This window comes from Syzygium oleosum, unplaced genomic scaffold (genome assembly GCF_021117445.2).
Source record: "Syzygium oleosum isolate NSW1041296 unplaced genomic scaffold, Sole_v2.1 Sole_v2.03, whole genome shotgun sequence".
Lineage (NCBI taxonomy): Eukaryota > Viridiplantae > Streptophyta > Magnoliopsida > Myrtales > Myrtaceae > Syzygium > Syzygium oleosum.
In genome coordinates, this window is record NW_026607487.1 from 6,657,597 (window position 1) to 6,680,404 (window position 22,808).

The 22,808-nt window shown below is 41.0% G+C and overlaps 3 protein-coding genes across 3 annotated transcripts; all 3 read right to left on the reverse strand.

Moving 5' to 3' along the window:
- Positions 1 to 1,080: 1,080 nt before the first annotated feature.
- On the reverse strand, positions 1,081 to 3,535 carry LOC115687510 (uncharacterized). Its single transcript, XM_030613109.2, has 6 exons — positions 3,113 to 3,535; positions 2,857 to 2,986; positions 2,597 to 2,766; positions 1,926 to 2,217; positions 1,319 to 1,485; positions 1,081 to 1,232 (listed from the first exon to the last, which is right to left on the reverse strand). Exons 1-6 carry the CDS (start codon positions 3,141 to 3,143, stop codon positions 1,081 to 1,083), a joined length of 942 nt encoding a protein of 313 aa, XP_030468969.1. The 5' UTR covers positions 3,144 to 3,535.
- Positions 3,536 to 5,362: 1,827 nt separating this feature from the next.
- Positions 5,363 to 7,515, reverse strand: LOC115687511 (uncharacterized). The gene is made up of 6 exons (XM_030613110.2): positions 7,368 to 7,515; positions 7,115 to 7,238; positions 6,840 to 7,009; positions 6,390 to 6,681; positions 5,771 to 5,937; positions 5,363 to 5,678 (listed from the first exon to the last, which is right to left on the reverse strand). The coding sequence occupies exons 1-6, from the start codon at positions 7,396 to 7,398 to the stop codon at positions 5,524 to 5,526; spliced, it is 939 nt and encodes a 312-aa protein (XP_030468970.1). The 5' UTR covers positions 7,399 to 7,515; the 3' UTR covers positions 5,363 to 5,523.
- Positions 7,516 to 11,214: 3,699 nt separating this feature from the next.
- LOC115687453 (protein GFS12) lies at positions 11,215 to 22,802 on the reverse strand. Its single transcript, XM_030613034.2, has 16 exons — positions 22,498 to 22,802; positions 22,266 to 22,378; positions 19,687 to 21,819; positions 19,124 to 19,451; positions 18,812 to 19,033; positions 18,583 to 18,655; positions 18,289 to 18,494; positions 18,142 to 18,204; positions 16,863 to 17,074; positions 16,616 to 16,727; positions 15,976 to 16,497; positions 14,662 to 14,969; positions 14,321 to 14,564; positions 14,172 to 14,245; positions 13,777 to 13,912; positions 11,215 to 11,583 (listed from the first exon to the last, which is right to left on the reverse strand). Exons 1-16 carry the CDS (start codon positions 22,621 to 22,623, stop codon positions 11,434 to 11,436), a joined length of 5,022 nt encoding a protein of 1,673 aa, XP_030468894.1. The 5' UTR covers positions 22,624 to 22,802; the 3' UTR covers positions 11,215 to 11,433.
- Positions 22,803 to 22,808: the final 6 nt, after the last annotated feature.

The following is a 22,808-nucleotide window of genomic DNA, read 5'->3' on the forward strand; positions in this document are numbered from 1 at the left end:
AGGCTTATCAATTAGCCCAGAACTTCCCCCCTGGGCGATGTGGGACAAGAGAGGTACCCCACTTCCCTGCACACGTGCGGGGTAGTGGCGCGGACGCACCGCCATCCCTCCTCCCCACGCTCCGCCACTTGGCTTGGGCCGTCACACTTGCAATCTAATCACTTTCGGTTTGGCCACTAGCAAAGCTTGAGAAAGAGAGAGATAAACGAGATAAAAAGAGAGAGGAGGTTGCGATTGTCTATTATGTGAGAAAGCAAGGGTATATTTTGGAGAGGAAAATGGCGATATTGTAAATAGATGGACAATTTGCTAAATTAAGGGTGCAAAAATGTATTTTTTTATATAAAAAATAGAAGTATAAGTGGGTGTTTAGGTGAATATTCATATATGTTTTCGATATTTTCTCTTTATTTTATTTTTATTGACAGAGTATGCCGACACAATATTACTACTTTAGCATTCACATTTGACTAAAATTTAGAGCGAGTTGAAGGCCCTTTAACATTCAAACAAAGCCTCTACAAATGTTTCGTCGTGCCCAGATAAAGCATCATAATTTGCGCACGCGCTCAAGAATTTGTACAAAGGCTAGACTTTTAGAGACAATTCACGCAAAGATTATGTCTCTGGAAACGATATTCTGATGCACAAAACCTTAAGCATATTCCAGCAAAATAATAATTTTTGGGGGGGCAAAAACAGTGATGTGATGAATACCAAGTTCATAAATATTTAGTCAGGCGGAGAATTGATTTACATAGTGATACTCAGATGATATTATGAGAAGAGTGCAATGATCTGTTGAAGCGATTAGCGGTTCAGACTGTAGTTAAGATTTTGCTGAGGGAATGTATGCTTTGATTCTTATCTTTCGGATCAAGGTCCAATGTCTAATTGTTTCTTTTGAGGTCATATGCTAATATCAAGCAACAATTGGAGACCCATAGAGACGACTGGACTGGATGGCATGAGAGAATCAGGACCCGGAAATAATCTGTATCATATCACTACTGTGCTGGTATGAAAATGTTCACAACAATACTACTGATTGACAGTGTGAATCTCGACAGGATGGCGGCTTCACAGCGCATTCACCACCCCGAGGACAGTGACCTCTGCTTCGACCACGCAAGTGTCCCTCACCAAATAGCCTCTGTTCGGAGAACGTAAGTTGGCGTGCGACATGAATCTGTCCCAACCCCAGTTGATCGAGGCGCTGCACCAGGCGTTAGCTGCATGAGAGAGAGAGAACGCGTTTTCAATGTCAAAAACAAGAATTCAATCGCTCGTAGCTTGTTTTCGCACAAGAAATGGATACCATTTCGAAAGTAATTATTTCCTTGAAGCTGATCCATGATGCGCAGCGAGAAGCCTGTAAATACTTTAGTACCAGGAGGATCGGTGTCTTCGTTAGCGGAAATTAAAAACAGTGAGACGAAACCTCCAAGTCCAATTCCCGACCCGTCCGGATAGAGCCGTATTTTCCTGAATGAACGACACACACAACACCTGATCCATCAATGTATTCTGGTTTTCTAGACTTCGCAATGTTAATCGAAGAATAGAGTGATTCACTAGCTTAAATGCCCAGTCCCATTCCTTCCTGAAAGGACAGATGGCACTGAACTTGGTGAGGATTTTTTTTTGAGTTGTAGCAAAAGTTTTGGACCGTGTTTCCTCCGTCTCCGGCAGGAAAAACATGCCTCTGTTGTTGGGTTGCAAATGTTGTAATGTCCTGTTTAACCTACCAAGCAGAAGACTCGTTGAACAAACTTTATCGGAAAAATATGACTCAAAATACATTTGTCGAGAAAGTTCATTGTTCTCCATGATCAGTATAGCAGCATTTCACAAGCCAGTGAGCAGAGGAGATTAACATCCAATTTTTAGCCCCATGCCTATACGAGGAACGTCAATAACGATACCATTTCTGGTTTCCGGCTATGAATACTTTCGAGTCGTAGAATTTCTCGTCCATTTGTAAGAAGTTTTCGACCTCCCACACGTGCTTCTGACTGATTGCGTCCTTTATCATCGACAGGTTCTCTCCTTGGCCGGTGCTCTTTTCCCTCGTGACGAAAACTTCCGCACCGAACACACAAGTATCGTCCATGAGATATCCGTTCTGCGCATTGTTAAACATCTTCAGAGGTATGAATTGGTCGAAGCCACATTCGAGCTTCATCCCGTGAAAGCGCCATTCCTTTCTCACGGCATCTGCGGGAAGGACAAGAATTGAATCAATCAACCAATTCTTGCTGCTTATCTACCATGAACATTCATTGCTTAATTGCTTAGACCCATTAAGAGTATACTCACAAGGATAAACTCAAACTTAAATGACTCAAAGCATGAAAAGGAAAAGAGCGTTCCTATTCTCTATTACTTAATTCAATATTTTTTTCCCTTTTTTGCGAAATAGGGTAGCCATATTGACCATGGATTTATAATTATAAATAAAACTTGGTATAAAGGAGATGGTATGTTGCTTGATCATGCATGCATTAAGAGAATGCATGTTGACCATGTGGCACAACTATTGAAGAGTATAAATAGATGAGAAAGTGATGAGATAATATGTGGTTTGAAGCTATACCTTGGATTGTCAAGTAACTGTCTTTGTCTTGGTCAAGCAGAAAGAATTTAACCAAAGCATGAACTTCCCAACCTGAGGGGAGTGAGCTTGTTTCTGCCATTGACAGGTAAAGCGAAACATGCTCTTTCACGTTCTTGCTCTTGTTCCCATTTGGGTAAAGAACCAGCTTCCTTTGAAAACAAGAAAGGAGAATCACTGTCCAGTAAACCCAGAAAGATTGGTAAATAGATATGTGGATGGGAAAAGTGGAGGATCGTCACCATTTGTAGCCCCCAGCTGGGAAGACCCCCGACTCATACTTGTCCACGGAGTTCATTGAGAGAGATGAGTATGATTGTATTTTGACCACATACTGAGCTGGTGGAGCTTCTGACACCGTTCTCTTTGCTCCTGCAAATGAAACACATGGCAAAAGATTGATGGCAGTGAAGCACATGATCGATGTTCTTTTGTACAAATTACGAGAGAGAGAGAGAAGAGAGAGAGAGAGAGAGAGAGAGAGAGAGAGTCACATACCCTGTAGATCATCAGATGCAGGATTAGCCATTTGCGAAGTAAAGAGACTGATGAGAGGATCCGTGAAATTTATTGGCTTATATATAATATTTCATATGCATCTGTTGCTAGCCTTTTTGAAGTTACTTTACAGCACCGCTATACTTTGCTTAAAGACGAGTTTCTTTTTCGTTCTAGGGATAGAATCCAGTCCTTGCCCTGATTCCACTGAAGAACCGTGAAAGCAAAAACACTAGCAAGGAAAAGAAAGTTCCGATCCTTGCCCTGATTTCTCTTCTTGCTAGTCATGGCATGATCATACATAAAAATGAGATATTTGGTATGTGCATTGGCACGTCAGAAAGACAAGCACACCGGAAGTACTAACTGTTTCTCAAAATGCAGCCAAGTCACGAAACTTCCAATAACAAAATCAAGTCCTAGGATATCGTAAAATCAAATATCTCTGTAAGGTCTTAGTTTAAGGTGACGGTAAAATTTAACGTGGCAGCTTTTATTTTTACTCAAAACTTTTACAGGTAACGTTAAATTTTTTCAAAACTAAATGGATTCAACTCAACATAAAGTGTGCCGCTACATTCGATCAAATTTAAGGGTGCGTAAAATGAACACTTGTATCGTTTACAAAAATGAATCTATGAAAAATATTTTCATTGTCCAAGAAGATGTTTAGACATGTATTGTTTCAAGATCTTAATTGACTTTTTATTTCAAGTAATACAAGCGATCATTTTTCGGAAAATATTTTTCAGAGCATTCATTTTTCCGCGAAACAAATGGAGTCCAAGTGTATACGTGTTTGTGTCTTTTAACCACAGAAGTATTGGTAATTCTCTGGCCAAAAGAAAAAGGTATTGGTAATTTCGTCTTTTCAGTTGAAGGATCCTTCGCAACTCTCATGCAAAAAAGCTCAATTATGAATTCCATCTGTGACAAAGGATAATCATTCTTGCTATCGCATACCAAAAATGCATCAGCATGGTGAATTTTGACTTATACAACAGGTTGCTTATTTGATTTTGTCTAGCTAAATAACTCATCCTAATTTCTTTTTCTTTTTCTTTTTTTTTCCAAGAGCATTGTATGGAACGAGAAGACGACTACCGTGAACCAATCTAGATGGGATGAATTTCTTTATGACTACTATGTGAACCCACGCCATATTTGCTTATACTGGTCTGGCTGTGGCGAGTACAATCTCATGTCACGGTCAACCTGAGTCCACCGCCACCATTCCTCTCTGCCGGCAACCCCATCATCTCCTACCGCCCCTCCAACGTTACGCCGCTCGCCGTGGCCATATCTGGCGTTCCTTCGGGGACAAAACGAAGACGGATGATATCTCGCAGAAGGACAAATTTTGCTGTTTCATGAGAAATCGCATTATGGGCGGACGATGTTATCACGAGGGAGGGAAGGAAGAAGAAGCCATGGTCGAACGATTTCGAGCTCAAACCAAGTCGACGCTCCAGCAAGAAGATTGAAAGGAGCGTGCGAGTAGGTGAAATTGGTTGGAAATATACAGTAATCAGCCCCTGAAAGCGGGAATCAATTCAATGCGCGGTTCTTGCAATCCTTCCTTGTCTTCGCTTGTATGAGTCCGTCGCTAATCACTTTCGGTTTGGCCACTAGACCTCGCAGGCCTGGCCGCGAGTTCGGAGTTCGAGCTCCGGCGGCCGCGGCCGCGGCGCGAGCTTGAGAAGAGGGAGACGTGCGGAACAAAATGAAGAGAGAAATATTTGGAAAGGAAAGTGACAAAATCGTAAATAGATGAACAATTCGCTAAATTTAGGGTACAGACTTGTATTTCAAGAGAAAGAGGTATATAAGTGGGTATCTAGACGGAAATTCGGATACGTCTTTATATTTTTTGGGTGGTGTCCTAGCAGAGCATACCAACAAGATGTTCCTATTTGAACATGCAAATCGACTGAAAATTGGAGAGAACTGAATGCCCTTTAACATTCAAATAAGCATCTAAAATGGGTTTGGTCGTGCCCGGGTGGGCGCACTCGAGAATTTGTACAAAGACCGAACTTTCAGGGACAATTCGCGCCAAGATTATGTCTCTGGAAACAATGTGCTGGTGCACAAAATCTTTAAGCTCATTGGAGCAAAATAATAAATTTTTGGGGAGGAGGAGAAGTTATTTTGACGAGTACCAAGTTCATCATATAGCAAAATTGATTTATCGTCAGACTGGCAGTAAAGACTTTGCGGAGAAGAACAATGTGTGCTTTGGTGCGTATCTTTCGGATCAGGGTTCAAATTTTAATTTTATTCTTTTTGAGTCATGTACTGATATAAAGCAACCTGGAAATAGTCTGTATCGTTATCGTTACAGTGCTGGTATGCGAATATTCACAACGATGCTACTGATTGACAGTGTGAATCTCAACAGAATGGCGGCTTCATACCGCGTTCACCACGCCCAGGACGGTGACCTCCGCTTCGACTGCGCAGGTGTCCTTCACCAAAGTGCCCATGTTGGGGTAATAGAAGGTGGCGTGCGAAATGAATCTCGCCCAACCAGACTCCTCGGTCGAGGCACTGAACCAGTGATTAGCTGCATAAGAAAGAGAGATAGAGAATGCGTTTCCAATGTCAATAACAAGAATTCAATCGCTCGTAACTGTATTTCTTACAAGAAGTAATCACCTTTTCCAGAGAAATGCCTTCCTTGAAGCTGATCCATGATGCGCAGCGAGAAGTCTGCATATACTTTAGTGCCAGGAGGAAGGGTGTTCGCGTCGGCTAAAACTAAATATAGAGAGACGAAACCTCCGAGTCCGCTTCCCTTTCCGTCTGGATAGAGCCGTATCTTCCTGAATCAATGGCATACGCATCGTATGATGAATCAATGTATTCTTGTTTGCAAGACTTGACTACATTTAATGGAAGAATAAAGTGGTTCACTCGCTTAAATGCCCAATCCTATTCACTCCTGGAAGGACGGATGGTACTGAACTTGGTGAGGATTTTTTCAGTGTTGTAGTTCCATCTCCAGCAAGAAAAACATGCATCTAAATGTTGGGTTACCAATATAGGTATCACCCTTATACAAATTTTAGCAAAATGAACGTGCGTTGTTTGTGACCCACCAATCAGAAGACAAATTGAAGAAACTTCCTCAAAAAATATGACCCAAAATGTTTTTGTCAAGACAGTTCATTGTTCTCCATGATCAGTGTAGGAGCACATCATGAGGCAAGTGAGCAGAGGAGATTAACATCCATTGTTTAGTGCATGACTATATCAGAAACGTTGAGAGCGATACCATTTCTGGTTTCCGGCTATGAATACTTTTGACTCGGAGAATTCCTCGTCCAATTTTGAGAAGTTGTCGACCTTCCAGGCGTGCTTCTGACCGATTGCATCCTTTATCATCAACAGATTCTCTCCTTTGCCAGTGCTCTTTTCCCTCGTCACGAAAACCTCCGCGCCGAACACACAAGTATCATCCATGAGATATCCGTTCTGCACATCGTTAAACGTCTTCAGAGGAAGAAATTGGTCGAAGCCACATTCGAGCTTCATCCTGTGAAAGCGCCATTCCTTTCTCATGGCATCTGCGGAATAAGAAAACAAGAATCACGTCTATCAACAGACACTCAGCTGCTTAACTAACTTGCTAATCGAAGAGCTTACTTTTTTTTTTACAATCTTACCAAACTATATAAATGAGGACAAAATGACGAGATAATATGTGGTTTGAAGTTATCTATACCTTGGATTGTCAAGTAACTGTCTTTGTCCTGGTCAAGCAGAAAGAATCTAACCAAAGCACGAACTTCCCAACCTGAGGGGAGTGAGCTTGTTTCTTCCATTGACAGGTAAAGCGAAACATGCTCTCTCACGTTCTTGCTCTTGTTCCCATTTGGGTAAAGAATCATCTTCCTGTGGAAAAAAGAAAGAGACAGCAAAAAGAAGAATCACTGTCCGATGAACCCAAAAAGATTGGCAAACGAATTATGTGGATGGGAAAAGTGAAGTCATTTTTACCATTTGTAGCCTCCAGCTTGGAAGACCCCGGACTCATACTTGTCAACAGAGTTCTTCGAGAGCAATGAGTATGATTGTATCCTGAGCACGTAGTGAGCTGGTGGAGCATCCGACACCATTCTCTCTGCTCTTGCAAATGAAACAGCAGGCAAAAGATTGGTGGCAGTGAAGCCCATGTTTAATGTTCTTTGATACAATTTACGAGAGAGAGAGAGAGAGAGAGAGAGAGAGAGAGAGAGAGAGAGTCACGTACCTTGTTTGTCATCAAATGCAGGATTAGCCATTTGAAGAGCAAAAAGACCGATGAGAGGATTCGTGAAATTTGCTGGCTTATATACGAGGTTGCTAGCCTTGTTGAAGTTGCCTTACATGACCGCTATGCTTTGCTTTGAAGAATAACTTTTCGCTCTGGAGATAGTATCCAATCCTTGCCCTGATTCCTCTGCTTGCTAGTCATGGCATTGGCATCATCCTACATAGAAATGAGATACTGGGTAAAGCACATTCGCACGTTAAAAGGACAAGCTCACCCAAAGTACCAGTCTCGTCTTGAAACGCAATCGAGTCATGAAGCTTCAGATAATACGATCAAATCTTCGAATTCTTGAATATCGTGCAATCAAAAGAAGACAACCTCCAGAAACGTAGATGTGATTGAGCGTGTCCTATGGCGAGATTTGGTAATCGGAACTTGATGTAGAAGCCCGTTGTGGATAGGCCGATTTAGTCCAGTTATCTTAGCGTACATAGGTTAAGGGAAAGAGTTAGAGTGTGTTTGTTTGAGTGAAGGGAAATTTATGCGAATTATTTTGTGGACTTTCACGCGATTGGTTTGCTGAAAATGATCTATCAAACATAAAATCATTTGCTATCAAAGAAATAAGAATGTTTAAAGTTAGGAAAATAAATTCCAGAAGAAAATATTTTCCTAAAAAATGATTTCTCTGAAAATGATTTCCTTTATCATGAAGTTTTTTTCGAAACAAATGCAGTCTTGTTTCACGGAAAATGTACAATTTCTGGAAAATACTTTTCAGGAAATCATTTTTTAGGAAAATGAGTTCATTTTTCGATGTTTGGCTAAAACCTAAGAAAGACTTAAAATGTATTTTCGGTTGTTGGTAATGAAAATCTGATAGTGAAAATTATCAAAAAAAATATATATTTTTTAAATTATTTTTATTAAGAAAAAAAATACATGAATGTTTTCCTTCTTAGAAAGAAAAAAAAAGAAAAAAGAAAAGAAAAAAAAAGAAAAAATATTAACAAATTCAAGATGAATAATTCCGGAAAGTGTTTTCACTTCTTAGATTAGGGAATTCATTTTCCTAATTTTATACATACTTGTTTTCCTTGACCGGTTAGTGTTTTCAGTTTACTTACCATTTTCGGCAAATCAAATGGGTGAAAGTCCGGAAAACGGATTTTTGGAAAATACTTTCTCTCAAACAAACGCACCCTTAGGCTGCGTTTGATCGTCTGGATTTCTAAACAGGATAGAACTGGATAGGATAGGATAAGAAATCCTGGGATTTCTTCATATCCTATCCACTGTTTGGTAGACTACGGATTTAAAATCGGATAGGATAAATTTTTTTTTTTTTGCTATTCACGGGTCCGGAGGAGTCGGTGAAGGAAAAAAAGCCGAGAAATTTTTTTGGTAAAAGCGCACAAGGTGTGGGGATGAAGATGACGGCGAGTGGAGCGTAGGGTTTCTGGAAAAATAGACATTAGAAATCCTATCCAGGTCTATCCCACCCCCCCTCGGATTTTTTTATCCGGGCTATATCCGGTCTATATCCGACCTTATCCTATCCTGGACTACCACCAAACACAGAATAGGATAAAACATATCTTATCCTGACTTTTATCCGATCGACCAAACGCAGCCTAAGTGTATAAGTGAATGCAAGATGCGCAATTGCCCCTCTAGCTCTCCACAACTACTCTCTCTAATCCAAAGAGAAAATCCTAACTTCCAAATTAGGGTTCTTCAATGGTTCTCAAGTCGAAAGCTTACTTTGGTTGTTGATGTTGAGGTTCCCATGCGCGAGTGTTAGGCAAGAGAAGTCTCGCATTGGAGATGTAGTTTAAGATGAGACACTTAATATATCTTAATTATCTCGCAATTTATTAGTTTAAATTTTTTAGTGAAAGTAGGTCAAACTGGGTAATTAAAAGTGGGTCCAACTGGATAACTAAGTCCTCGTTTGGTTCAGCATTCCCTCGAAAGTCCCTTGGGGAAATGCTGGGGCGTTTGGCAAGCATTCGAAAGCCAGCATTGAGAATGCTCAAAGCTCAAAGTTGGTTCGGACTAGCTTTGAGCTTTCAGCATTTGGCAAATGTTGAAATCAATTTTTTTCTTCTCAAATTACCATCACTTATTCTTTAATATTCCGATTTTGCCCCTCGTAGTTATTGTTCATCTTCTTTGCGCGAGGGCAACCGGCGACACCAGATAGGGACAGCGAAGGACTGGCGACGGGCCGATGAGATCACGCAACCGCTTAGGCGACGGCTGCCTAGGGTCGCCGTCGTCACCTGGGTCGAGCGACCTCAAGCGACGGCCGCCTAGGTCGCACGACCCTCACCGGGAGTAGCCCGACCTCTAGCGATGGCCGCCGGCACCAGATCTGACTCACCGGCGGCCGTAGCCCTTCGTCGACTTCAGCGAAGGGTAAACTTTTTTTTTAATAAAAAAGAAAATCCCAAAGCCCTTTCGCAAAAAGAAATTGTTAAACACAACTTGAGCCAAAGTAGATTTACGAATAATTTTTTACCAAACGCCATTTTCATTTCCCCAATGAGCTTTAACCTAAAGGTATTTGCATTCCCCAAGACTCATTTGCAAAGTTGAACTAAACGAGCCCTAAGACCTGAGCTTCCTTTTGGGTATCTCTTCCAGTGAAACTATTGAGTTTCCATTGCTCATCTCAATCATGGAAACACAATGTTTTTGGCTATGTGATTATATTCACGATTGAGAGTGAGTCCTCGCCGAAAGGATTGTGTCGTGAGAGACTCAAAGTCGGTGGTGATTCGATCAATATCAAGAGACATGGCAACATTGTGAATCTCGTGGTCTTACACAATCACTAGGGGTGTGCGAAACGGAACGCCCAAATCGGGAACCGGCCAGTTTGGTCCAGTTTCGAGGAGAGTCAGTCCAGTTCCCGATTTCTATAAGTGGAACCGGTGTTCGAGCAGTCTAGTTCCTGGTTCCAATGAGGAACCGGACCAGACCGACTACACATACTATTTTTATTTTTTTATTTCTTCAAAAAAAAATTAGTAAAATGTGAACTAAACCTTAAGTAAACTTCATTGACATAAAGTCATTAACAAAAATTAATAAAATGTAAACTAAACCCTAAGTGACATGTTTCCGGTCTTAGGACCAACAAGTCCAATCTCTAGTTCCCAATTTTGCTTTACTACACACTTCGGCATTCCTTTGTTTTTCATCTTAATTCTGCAAAATTAGTTTCTCCATGAAAGTTGCTTTCCCGACATGTTTTTGGTGAAACATTCGCACCTCGCACATCCGATTGAGTTTGGAGCTGAACTCTTCTACACAGCGTAATGCAATATCCTCTAGTAAGTCTGCTACATGTCATGCAAACAGTACTTTCCTCCAATAAATATCATATTGACCGAACTTTGGCCGAGCATATCTTGTAAATAAGATTTTCCCAGAAAATGAGCCTAATGGTCTTGAAAAGGGATTCTCACAAGTATTAGTCTGAATTTTCTCAATATCTATAGAGGGAAGAGATATTTAAAGTTCCGGATTAAATATTGAAATTTGGATATTAAGTAGAAGACATCTCGCCTACTCTCTAATACATATGTTTAGTCTTGAAAAATTCTAATTGACAAAGGTAACATATACAATCAACTCAACTATGGATTAATCATACAGTTTACAAAAATCGGTGGCTTAGTGGTACTTGCAGTGGCCCGTTTTTGTTCGAACCGAACATGAAAACTGCATAGATAATATTTTCCTCGCAAGGTTTAAAAAAACTACGAGTACCTAGGACATGAATATGAGGATTGAACATATTAGGTCGCGGTGTCTAATGATAAAGCGTTGCTGATGGATCGAGCAATTTCACTTATTCATGTGAGATACTGAAGTGTCGGCATATAATACCCTGCGGGGCATTGGCCATTTCCATGTGTCTCCTAAACTACTGTCATTTCTGAGATATAACTTAGTGCCTAAGAAAGGAAGGAGTGAAGAAGGTAAACGGAAAATGGAGGAGAGGATCATTGGAAAGAACTTGCATTTGAATTTACAAAAGAGAAGCGAAAACTTAACAACATATTCTCAGATAGCCGTCTTCTGTTCCAACAAGAAACAAACGGGAGAAAGGGAGAATACTTATACTGGACAATGCCGACGGACTTTTTGTTCCCTGATCTCCGACATGAAGTTTCTGAGGTATAATGCGGTGCACCCCCTCCTGCGGCGGGCACACATGAATTGTCAACACGTAAATCAAGCCATGACAAGAAAATGAATCATACACCCTTCAAAGACAGATCACTTGTATCAAAATTATGTTTCCCTATCGATCATGTATTGCCCGTTGAAATCGAAAACATTCTTCCTTCACATTATCGCAAACTGCAATGTATCAAAAACTGCAAGTGGACTTTTAACGCAATCTTCTTCATCAATGACGATATTTACATAAAAACATAGGAATTGAAGAACTTGAGGGCATACTTCCATTCCCTAGGAGCAGAACCCGTGATGGGAAAACGACTTTGTGTGTAAGAAAGTCAATCAATCTATCAAAACTCCTAGCAGTTGGCATACCAACTTAGTTATTCCCTTCTCGTTTCACTTTATCCTCATCATTTCCACCTTTCTTCACACCAAACATGCTCTAAATTGTGAGCAAGAAACATGCTCTAAATAATGTTTAGAAACCAGATGCCTACAAAAAGTCCATTTCTGAGAGCCACTTTACTCTCTTTCCAATGGAGGAAAACAAGAAAAAAGACAAATGATAAGCAACAGGTTCACAGAAGTATTGAGTAAGATGTTGATTAAAGCTATAATGAAGGTTTTATTAGTGGTTTCAATGTCGGCAATGCCTGTAACGAAGTTTCCACATCTCATCCTTTATTTCAGGATGTCACCATAATTTTCTTGGAGAATGACATTCAACAAATTCAGCACCTAAAAGGCATACTGTACTACTATGATTTGAGGCAGTTTCGGGACTAAAAGTGAACTTGTATAAAGGTGAATTAACTCCTCTGGGCGAGAATGTATATGTGCAAGGAATGTCCTGTATTCTTGGTGGTAAGGTTGCCGTGTTACCTATAAAGTACCTGGGATTGCCATCGGGATCCACTTGGAGTCGGGCTTTCAAGAACAGAACTTATGTTAGAGTGGGAAATGGTAGGAATACTATGTTGTGGGATGACATGTGTTGTAGAGACACTGCTTTCAAAGATTTATTTACAGGTATGTTTGCACTAGCAAGAAAAAAGAGAGCTGGGGTGGCTGATTGTTGGAAAGACTAACGATATGGAAATGGTGGGTTGAGATTGACTTTTTACGTAGAGCTCAAGATTGGGAGCTCGAAGCTCTCTCAAAATTTTTTCAGTAGTTGTATTGAGCAATGTCAGATGTGGGAGATGGCAATAGACTACGGCAAAATTGTTGCACCTCTGGAACCTTTTCTGTCAGATCCTATTATTCAGAAATCATCTCTACTCAGATGCAACTATAACAGAGCACACTCTTTCCGTGAACTCTATCCGGAAAGTCAACGTTCAGTTCCCTTGAAGGTTCCTTGTTCGTATGGAAGCAGCTAGGGGACATATTGTTACTTAGGATAAACCTCAGAAGTGAGGAAAAAACTGGTTAATAGATTAAACTTTTTGCAAGAGCGAAAAGGAGAGTGCGAATCACTTACCTTTACATTGTAGTGGACAAAAAAGATTTGGACTACAATGTTTGCAATTTCAGCAGTATATTGGGTGATTTCGAGTATTACGGAACATGAACTTTGGGCCTGGAGAGAGACTCAGTTCATATGTTGGAAAGAAGCAGATTCCTCAGATAATTCCTCTGCATTTTTTTGGGGCTAATTTGGAGAGAGAGGAACAAGGAGACAAATCCCCTTGGGAATTTCTTTTAGGAATATTGGTTGTGCACTCTTCACTGTTGGTATAGCAGGAAAGTTCAATTTCATATATCTAGTTCGTTGGAAATGTTAGAAAGAGTCTTTTGTGCATAATTTTGTATATTGGTGGCTTCTATCGGAAGCGATTTCAAATAGGGGCTGCCCATGGTACCTTAATGAAATCTCATTTAACATCCAAAGCGAAAATTAATTTTAACTTACAATTGAGTGTTGGATCCAAATAAACTTACCGAACAAAGATTTCATTCCCATTTAATTTCATCATCTCATTTCATTCCACTCTTGTAATACCAAACACAACATGACAATAGTTGAGGATGAAACCTTAATCTAATATACTGCTTACTGTAAAAAATTTATTGGCCAAGTGCCCACATGACACGACAAGGTAATATTCACATGTAATTGTTATTATTATTATTATTATTATTATTATATGGGTGTGAACTCTTGGCAGGAAGAATATGCAACGAAATAAACTATTTTACATACCTCATTGCCAGACTTAGACAAAGATGAAAGCCCAATCTTGTTTCTTGATATCGATACGACATCTTGACCCCACAGCGCAAAACCAGACACCCCATCTGTATGGCCTCTATAGACAGCAAGTTGGGACGAGGAATTCCTGCAAATTAAGCTTTACATAAATGAGAGAAACAGCTTGAACATGCATAGATTTTTTCCACAGTATTTCAAATTGCAATTATTAAGTAGCTGGAAGAGGACATTTGACTAAGAAAGGAATCAAATAAAGAGAGAGGGGCTCATTAAACATTGGCACACTTTAAAAGTAAAAAAAAAAAGACACAGTTAACAAAAGTCAAATAACTAAAGCAACTAAGCGATGCAAATATAAAAGAAGAAAAAAGATATAAAGGCCGTACTTTCTCATATCCCAAACTCGCAAGGTCTTGTCAAGAGAGCTAGAAACAATCAAATTGGCCTCCAATGCAGCAACCTGCATGTAACATTGCAATTAGCAACTGGTAATCTGGTACAGACCAAAAGAAATTTCTCTAGGAACCTGAAGTACCTTCGTTATGTATCCATCATGAGCTCGCCAAGAGGCAACTATATCACCGGTCCTCATGTCAAATAGTCGACAATGACCAGAACTTAACCCAGCTGCAATCCAAGAAGGCGAAGTAGATGTGCTCTTTGGAAACCTTCCATCAGATCCGGAGGAGCAAATGGCCGAGACAAGAGAGGGAAAACCAGATTCAATGGATTCACCCTTCCATAAATGAAGCTTTTGACCTTTGGAAACATCAATAAACCTGTAAAGTAGGTTAGATGTTAAAAAAGTTAATACCCATGAAGACAAAGGTTTTGATAGATGTCATCCTCAATTGCAAACAGACAATTACATATCACCTGAGAGAACCATTTCCCGTTCCAGCTACTAGATTTTCACTAAATTCTAGATGATGCATGCAAGTGTACAAGCTCCCATCGAATGCACCAGTCAATATCCCACTTGATAGTGTACTGGAGTTCAGCATATTGATCTGGTCATTGCTGATGCCTGACGCAGTTATCACTGGACTAGCAAAGTGTGCAGAATCTGTTGATCCTTCGGCAAAAACAGACGTAACTTTCCCACTTCGGCTACTCCATACATGTATGTTTCCATCACAAGATGCCATCAGTCCACCAGATAAGACACATATGTCATTTACAACCTGATTAATAGAACCATGAAAAGTAAGAAGTGTGGAAAATCCCCTACATTACTGGAAAATAGGAAATCTTGGAACTTGAAATTCGGACAAGTTTAACGATGATGAGTTCAACAGGTCTTATACATGGGACTTGATGCCTTTTGAGGCACTCAAAACTAGTAATGTGAGGACTAGTGCATAGAGAAAGGAAAGATAGGGTAAACATATTAACATTATGTTAGTGTCATGTTGTTCTCGACAAGATCAGTCATATCATTGTCGTTTCAGTTCATCTAGTTCTGACGTGTCAGTTTACAAGGACAAGAACATGACCACGTTTCCAAAGGAATAATTTTCAAAAGCAAACACTGCTAATGTTACTTCAAGCCTACATGTATAGGAATATTCTCAACTAAGGCAACAAGATTCAACATGTCACTTCTAGATCATATAAGGAGACACAATCTCTTTGGAAAATCATTGATTTCATCCTTAAAAGTGCTCTCCATGACCAAAAGACCCTTCACAGTTCAACCTATAATGATGCTCAGTATCCAGTAATAGTAAAACAAAATAAGTTTGTGATGGCTGCTATGCCCAAGAGAAACTCTTCCTAGGCTATAGATAATCTCAGAACATGTATAATCCTACTACAACTCATCAGGGAGAAGAAATAGGCTTGATTTTCGAAAAAGAGGAGAAAGTGAGCTAGGATTCATGAAATTACATCTTAGAAGCAAGTATGTTAGATCTAGAACCATGCCAACTGAAGATCGAGAACCCCTATCAATTACATCATCTGAAGTCGTAGTCTAACTCTAACCTGTTACAAAACGTGACACTTCTTCCTCTCATCCCCACTTCCTAACTTCACATGCATAAGTACAAAGATTTCTTACTTGCAGATGCACGAGTATATATCATGAGGAGCTAACTGGAGCTTCCCAGGCAAAGAAGCTACCAAAATTAAGAGGCTAAACAGCACGCATGTGCTAATTGACACTTAAAAGTATTCTGAGAAACAAACCTCCTCATGCCCATAGTAGCCCGATAAGCAATTCATCCTAGTTAGGTCCCACTTCTGGACAGTTCCTTTAAAACCTGGACCAATTCCTGCAGTATAAACAGTAGACTCATCTTGGCACACAGCTAAAGATCTTAGGGCTCCATGATGTGCACGAACTGAATGTATTACAGATGCTCTGATTTTCCATGGAATTTCATCTCTTAGACCTCCCATACGTGCAAGAAACTCTGGTCCATCCCAGCTAATGACTGGACTAGGGAACCAGAACCAATGTTCATAGTGTACAAGACTTGAGTTCGCTACGTGGCCATCAGGGAGAGTCTCATCAACTCTGCTATACCTTCTTTGGGGCATCGAGTTTTTCACACCTCTGTTACCCTGTGCTTGGGGAACAGACCATCCGACCCCATTAAGCAACATCTTAGCAGGACTGTATTCAGAAGAAGAGCCTTGACTAATAAAAGGCCTCTTTGAACTAGCATTTTCAGAGCTGCTTCGGGACAAGTCTCCTGTACATTCCCACTGTAAGAATGAGAAAATCAGATGTATGAAGTGTATAAAAATTCATGAGGGCAATTTCACATCATACGAATTTTGATGTGGAGTAACTAATCAAATCCAAAAAATAAAGTGAACATGCCTTCCAGTTATGACACCGCAGAAGAAATTGCTCAAGAAGCAACCATGTGGCACAGCATTGGCGGAGTTTCTCTATTCCAAGAAGAGATGCAAATGAAGGATACAGAAGCAACCTGTACATGCTATTACTTAGTAATAGGTAGAGGAACACTACTTCGTTGACATTACTTGGCGAAGCACACTAAAAGAAGAAATCAGATACCACAATTTACAGAAAAAAACCTTAATTTGAAAGATAAGGCACATACACAAGGTCTGTACGGCTCCCAATATGAGCCTGCCCATCAATCTTTGCTCTGGAAGGCTTCGAGCTTCTGCCAACAGAGCCACTAACTCTGCTGGCAGTATCCTGAGAGAAGGCAAGCTCATCAAACAGCTCTTTAAGTTGTGGAAGAACATGAGCTGCAGTTAAATCAGGTCCAATCTGCTGACATACTGCCAACAAGGTACTAGCAGCAACCTGGCAAGAGAAAAGGATAATGCTTCATTGGATAATCTAGAGCAAATATCAGACATGCCAAAAATATTGCACGAAATTATCACGAGATTAAGAAATAAAGGATCCAGATAATGACAAGAAACCATAGAACATCTGTGCCATGCAGATAAAAGCAGTGTTGAAAACTGGAGTGTCGGCATCCTGCTTAAGTCACCGGAAGATTGTGGGTCAACTGCTTCCTTTGGTTTAACCGTCAGCAGAACCGCTAGACAATCATATTTAGCTACTGGTTTCGCTGGTCTAACAATCAGCAGAGCCATTCTATAATCAAATTTACCAAAAAGATTCTTGTGTCAACACATGACCATGATTAATGCTGGCGAGGTGGGTGAGTGTCTACAGAGTTCACTTAAGATACCCAGGGATCACCACTTACATTCACACCCCACATGCTTTTCCATTATTTAATGCATTAGGCTGCAGTATCTGCAATATATATATATCTATAGCTACTAGTGATGATAAAGACATAACTTGGTTGAGGGGCAAGATCTTTGACTCGGGTTCTTTAAGGTCATTGATTTGAATCCTTTCGTTGGCAGCTCCAATGCCGAGCTGAGCCGTTTCAACTGCCCATTTAACCTAGTACGTGGTTCAACCAGGTAAAATGACGAAGACAGCTTAGATGCTTCACTTGAACTGGATGAACCAGCCGGTCGGGAGCAGTTTTGAAAACAGCGAATAAAAGCAGCAGTATCAACCAGAACAAACATGGGTTCCTTGGAGCAGAAGAATTTGAGAAGTGAAGAGTCAAAATCTTCACTGGCCAGATGGCCATGCCCACTTAAACTTTTTAATTCAAACTAGGAGACATGTGGAACAGTGATATTCGAATCCTTACATGTTAAGCAAATACCTTCATGCATAGTATGGTCCATTATGACGGCACATAAACCACTTTAACATCCATTCAGCCAAGAAAAAGTATTCTCGCATCAGACAAGATACACCGGTAGATTGGAAGGACATTTTAACAAAGAAAAATATATAAATGCATAATGGAACACCGAAATTGATACTTGAAGCACCTGAAGTACCGAAGTTTCTATATTGGGCTGCATAAGAATGATAACATGGAGACAATTGTGATCCTGCAGGACATTGAACTTTCCAAAGTTATTTCTGAAACATATTCAATAATACTGAGAAAATTAAAATTAGCATGTGGTACATACTTGGATCAGCTCTTTCACAACCAGGTCTTTTGGCAAGAATCCAACTAAACCATGTAATGTTACCAGACAATCGACTAGAGCTAAACCACTCCAACTCTGCAAGGGCTCAGGTTTATTCATGCACGAAACGTTGAGACAGGAATGAATCACCTGTTTAAGCAATGGTAGCATATGTCTCACAATAAACGAGTCCCCAAGAAGTGCACCTGAAACCAAAGCCAAAACTATAGCTAACACGATGCACCCTTTAGTTCTATATAAGACTGTTGTAGAAAAACCGGAGAACGAAATTACCAATTCTAACAAGGGCATCAATTCCTTCAGGACAGAGTCCTTTCCCAAAGCAGTGAATCAAAGGCAAAACTGTCTGTGTCAAGGCTCAAATCTTTAGCATGACATACTCGAACAGGCATTACATAGGTTCAACATTCAACCAGATGGACGTATCTATAAATGCCAGAACAACATTAAACTAAGCAAACCTCAAATAATAGAAGGTGGATAACAATGGGAAGTGCTTAACCTGGTGAACGCTAATTGGTATACCGAGCTCTTCACTAGAGCCAATTAACAGCACAGAAGCAGCAGCAGCAGCAGCAGAACTCTTATGTGGAGCAATGTGCAAGTTTGATATGACCAGTGGATGTAATGTTTCCAGATATGCATCTTTACCGACCCGTTTCCATATCTCTCTCACAAATGTGTCTTGAAGTATAGATACTTTTAAATGCGAATTACCTGCGGTCTGAAATTATCGTCAAATTAGAAATAAATCGAAAGGATAGTTCAGAATACAATTGATATATAAGATGTATAGATGAAGTTCATATCTAGCCTGTAAAATCTTCTGGATAGAAGGCAAGATTGTTGTCTTTAATGCCAAAGGCGTTAGGTATTTTATAAGTTCCTTGAGTACTATACAGGCCCATTCAGCTTCAGTATCTGATGAGGGAGTCACCAAAAGTGGCAAGCAATAGGTAGCACACTTTTGAGCTGCAAATGACCCCATTGCTTTAAAGGCTCCTTGTTTTGCAAAACTTGCAAGGTAACGAAGACGGGATGCATCTGTCGCTAGAAGCTGAAGCGCAGAAATGAACAAGTAGGAAGACTTGACTGTTGCAGGAAAGTATGGAGATTCCAAAAGAGCTTTGGCCGATGGCCACCTAATTATTATGCCAAAGAAAAGTACGTCAGGTTAAGCACAGAAAAATGCATTGTCAATCATATTTCCCCGCATTTATAAGGAACTATAATGGGTTCTCTGTGGATAGGTGCATATTACATCCATAGACAAGTGATATTATGTATGTGTCGCTATTAAGCAATAAGCACACAGAGAAGAAGCACTACCAAATAATTTAACATTGTGAGTTTTAAGAAGGCAATGCCAAGTGTTACCTGTTCGACTCATGCTGGATGCAAGCTTCCACGATCACTTTGGTGTCAAAAGGAAGTTCTTGAAGCAAGCCTGGCAATCTACCATCCTTTAGGTGCTCGGCCAGAGACGCTGGATCGAAAAGTGGCCTCCTTAAATGAAGTTCAGCTAAGACACAACCCACGGAAAATATATCTTTCCCCACACCTGAGGACGGAGTCTTCGACAAATATAATTTTTGCCTCCAGAGCAGTATCTCTTGGTATCCCATGGAGCTTTCATCCTCCACTTCAATGTGCTCGAGAAGATTGTTCAGATCAACACTATGTGGCACTCCATACTTTTGGCCAACATCAGATATGAGTTCTTTAATGCTATTATTGACCACCCCTTCCATATGTGGGATGTTTTCGTTAGAATCCTCATTGAAACAATAGGCCGGATTTAAATGCCTAGCATGTTCAGAAAATGCAAACGCTTCTTCCAGTTCATGCAGGTTAACAGTTTCAGAAAGAAGACTGTTATCATGCCATTGAGACTCAGATGATCCATTGTCTACATAGCGTATCTTCTTGGAAATAGCCCTGCGCATCGGATGTGGTCGAGTAAAGAGTTGACGGCGTCCAGCTGATCTAGGCACTGTGGGGCCTGTTGATGGCAGCATAACGTTCTTGGCTGCAACGGCTGCCTCACCTGACATTTTATACCCGAAGGTGATATCTATCCAATTATGGATTTGGCACGACACCCGGTCACTTTCTAACGCGTCACGATGCATTTTAATGAATTCCTCTGGGGAACTAGCCCAGGACGGTATAGACAAATCAGCCATACCATTGTGTATAGAATGAAAAATTTGTGAGTCAAAGTAGAATTCTGGGATGCACTCATCAGGAGTCCACTGGTAAAGTCTTTGCATAGTCGAGGGATATTCATTGGGTTCATACACTGATCGTACGGCCAGCCGTAGTACGCTCAAAGGCAGCCTCCTTGCTTTGTAGCTGCAGACAGCCAGTTCAGAAAGGCACTCATCTGACACATGATGAGGGATTTCAGATGTTGAATAGGTGAAATCCAACTGTTCATCCCCTTTTGCTAACCTCCACTTACTCTTGCGTAAATCTCGCCACCCTGCATCAGAATTTTCTTCAGGTTTTGTGCTAAAATCTATTACCCATGGCATTACTGGATAAAACGTATTATCTCCCCACCTTCTCCCAGCCAATCTGTTTAAGATGAGAAGATACTCAAAATTACTTAGCTCCCCCCTCCACCATTGCTGAAATTCATAATGCCAATCAACAGACTGGGACAGCTTCAAGTCTGCATAGAGTCTTTGACAAGCACAGTCATCCACATCGCAGCTAATCCCAAATTTGTTATTTGGAGGAGTAGTGCATTCACCGTCCATCAAGCACGAGCTAGACTGATCAAAAATGGAAATCCAGGACCAGTATGACTTGGTCATCATTATACTCGATGGGCAAATATTGCCATGAGTAATGCCTAATCCATGTATATATGCTAGACCTGATAGAATTTGATAGATCACGAACCTTATATCCCATTCAGACATCAAAGTCTCAGGACTATAGTGAAGAATGTTTTCCAAGGTATATGGGGTTTTAGGGAGCACCAGATTAATATGATCAGAAGATTTAAGCATCCCAAGAACAGGAGCTATATTTGGATGCCTCAAACATCCTGGGAAACCATCTTCACCATATGAAGGCACCCCAATTAGGTTAAGGAAGTTAACACTGTCCCGTCCTGTGGCCTTTCCTTCAATTAAGAGACAGAGCGAGAGTAAAACATGATCTTCCAGCGACCCAGACAAGAAGCTAGAAGCAAGTTCCTGAAATCCGGAGTAGCAACAAGGGGCAACATAAGCTATTGGCGCCAATGCAGTAATTGTCCTATCACGAGAATACTTGTAAGAATAATTACAACCAGTACATTTAGATCCCCATGCCCCAGAGCATGATGTTCTTCCACTATCCTTCAAAAAGGACACAGGTCCACTTAATGGAGGCTTCTCAGTGGCTTCATTGTCAAAAAGCGCAGCATTATCATGTTCTTTGTTCGCTTTGGACGAAGCCGTAGAAACAATCTCATCGCTGTTCTTTTCTTGAGGATTTTCTTCAGTATACTCATCGCTGCATGATGAATCAAATATCAACAGATGGGAAACTCAACTGCACCAGAAACTTCAAAAGTAGAAGCACATTGAGAGAATGACGTGCTTCACCAAAACCTGCCCCTAAATCCCCACAAACCTGTACTACTTGACAGTACACCACATACTCACAGCACATTTACACGCTCGACGATGACATACGAAACAGCAGTACGCCGCATTTACTGAGCGAAACCTCCAAGAAATCAATCTCCCTCCGCATACTACCTTCCGTGTAAGTTGCGAAATCAGGCATGAAAATATCACTTTGCTATAAGGAAGTCTCCAAACGGGACCATTATGACCAAGAATTCACAGTTGATCCTAATTTCGAACACTAGCCTAAGACATATATAACTACGAACCAAGCTAAGCATTCCAGCAAAAGTCAAACACGAGGCAAGATACGAGCCTTGACGATCTTACATGTATCTGGCCAAGCAAGCGTGTCGACGAGCCGGCAAGTAGTGCAAAACGAACTGCGAAGCCGCAGCCGAAGCCGAAGCCGACGCCGGAGCCTCGCCGTCGGAGCTCGACATCTGCAACCAACCAACACCATTCCAAAAAAAAAAAACAAAAAAAACAAAAAACGATTAACCGAACACCACACGGACACGGAAAGACAGAGAGAGCTGGGGAAAGAGGCGGAGGGCGGGACCTGCACGACGGCGGAGGATCCCAAGGGGAGCGGCGAATCGGCGAGGCCGTGGGAGAAGACGAGGCGGCCGGAGAAATCGGACGCGATCCGGCGCTCGAGGCAGCCGAAGCAGAACCCGCTCTCCATCTCTTCTTCTTCCTCCTTCGCCGCCCGCCGGAGATCAACGCCGCCGTCCCTCCGGCGATGGTTCCGCCATCGTCGACGCTGGCGGAGAGTACCGTTTCGAGTTCTTTCTTCTTCGAGTTTTTTTTTCCGGGGAGTTTGACGGGAGGGTTGTTATTTTTGCGCTTGGATCGACAGGTGAAGGAAGT

What these genes read in the sequence shown, in the direction of transcription:
- LOC115687453 (XM_030613034.2), bottom strand. Translation starts at nt 22,623, where the DNA reads ATGGAGAGCGGGTTCTGCTTCGGCTGCCTCGAGCGCCGGATCGCGTCC. An exon ending in ACGGGAAATGGTTCTCTCAG is followed by an intron (nt 14,565 to 14,661) that starts GTGATATGTAAT and finishes CCTACTTTACAG; the next exon opens with GTTTATTGATGTTTCCAAAG. An exon ending in ATGATGGATACATAACGAAG is followed by an intron (nt 14,246 to 14,320) that starts GTACTTCAGGTT and finishes TGTTACATGCAG; the next exon opens with GTTGCTGCATTGGAGGCCAA.
- LOC115687511 (XM_030613110.2), bottom strand. Translation starts at nt 7,398, where the DNA reads ATGGCTAATCCTGCATTTGATGACAAACAAG. An exon ending in CAAGCTGGAGGCTACAAATG is followed by an intron (nt 7,010 to 7,114) that starts GTAAAAATGACT and finishes TTTTTTCCACAG; the next exon opens with GAAGATGATTCTTTACCCAA. An exon ending in AAGGCATTTCTCTGGAAAAG is followed by an intron (nt 5,679 to 5,770) that starts GTGATTACTTCT and finishes TTTCTTATGCAG; the next exon opens with CTAATCACTGGTTCAGTGCC.
- LOC115687510 (XM_030613109.2), bottom strand. Translation starts at nt 3,143, where the DNA reads ATGGCTAATCCTGCATCTGATGATCTACAGG. An exon ending in CAGTTACTTGACAATCCAAG is followed by an intron (nt 2,218 to 2,596) that starts GTATAGCTTCAA and finishes TCCTTCCCGCAG; the next exon opens with ATGCCGTGAGAAAGGAATGG. An exon ending in AAATAATTACTTTCGAAATG is followed by an intron (nt 1,233 to 1,318) that starts GTATCCATTTCT and finishes TCTCTCATGCAG; the next exon opens with CTAACGCCTGGTGCAGCGCC.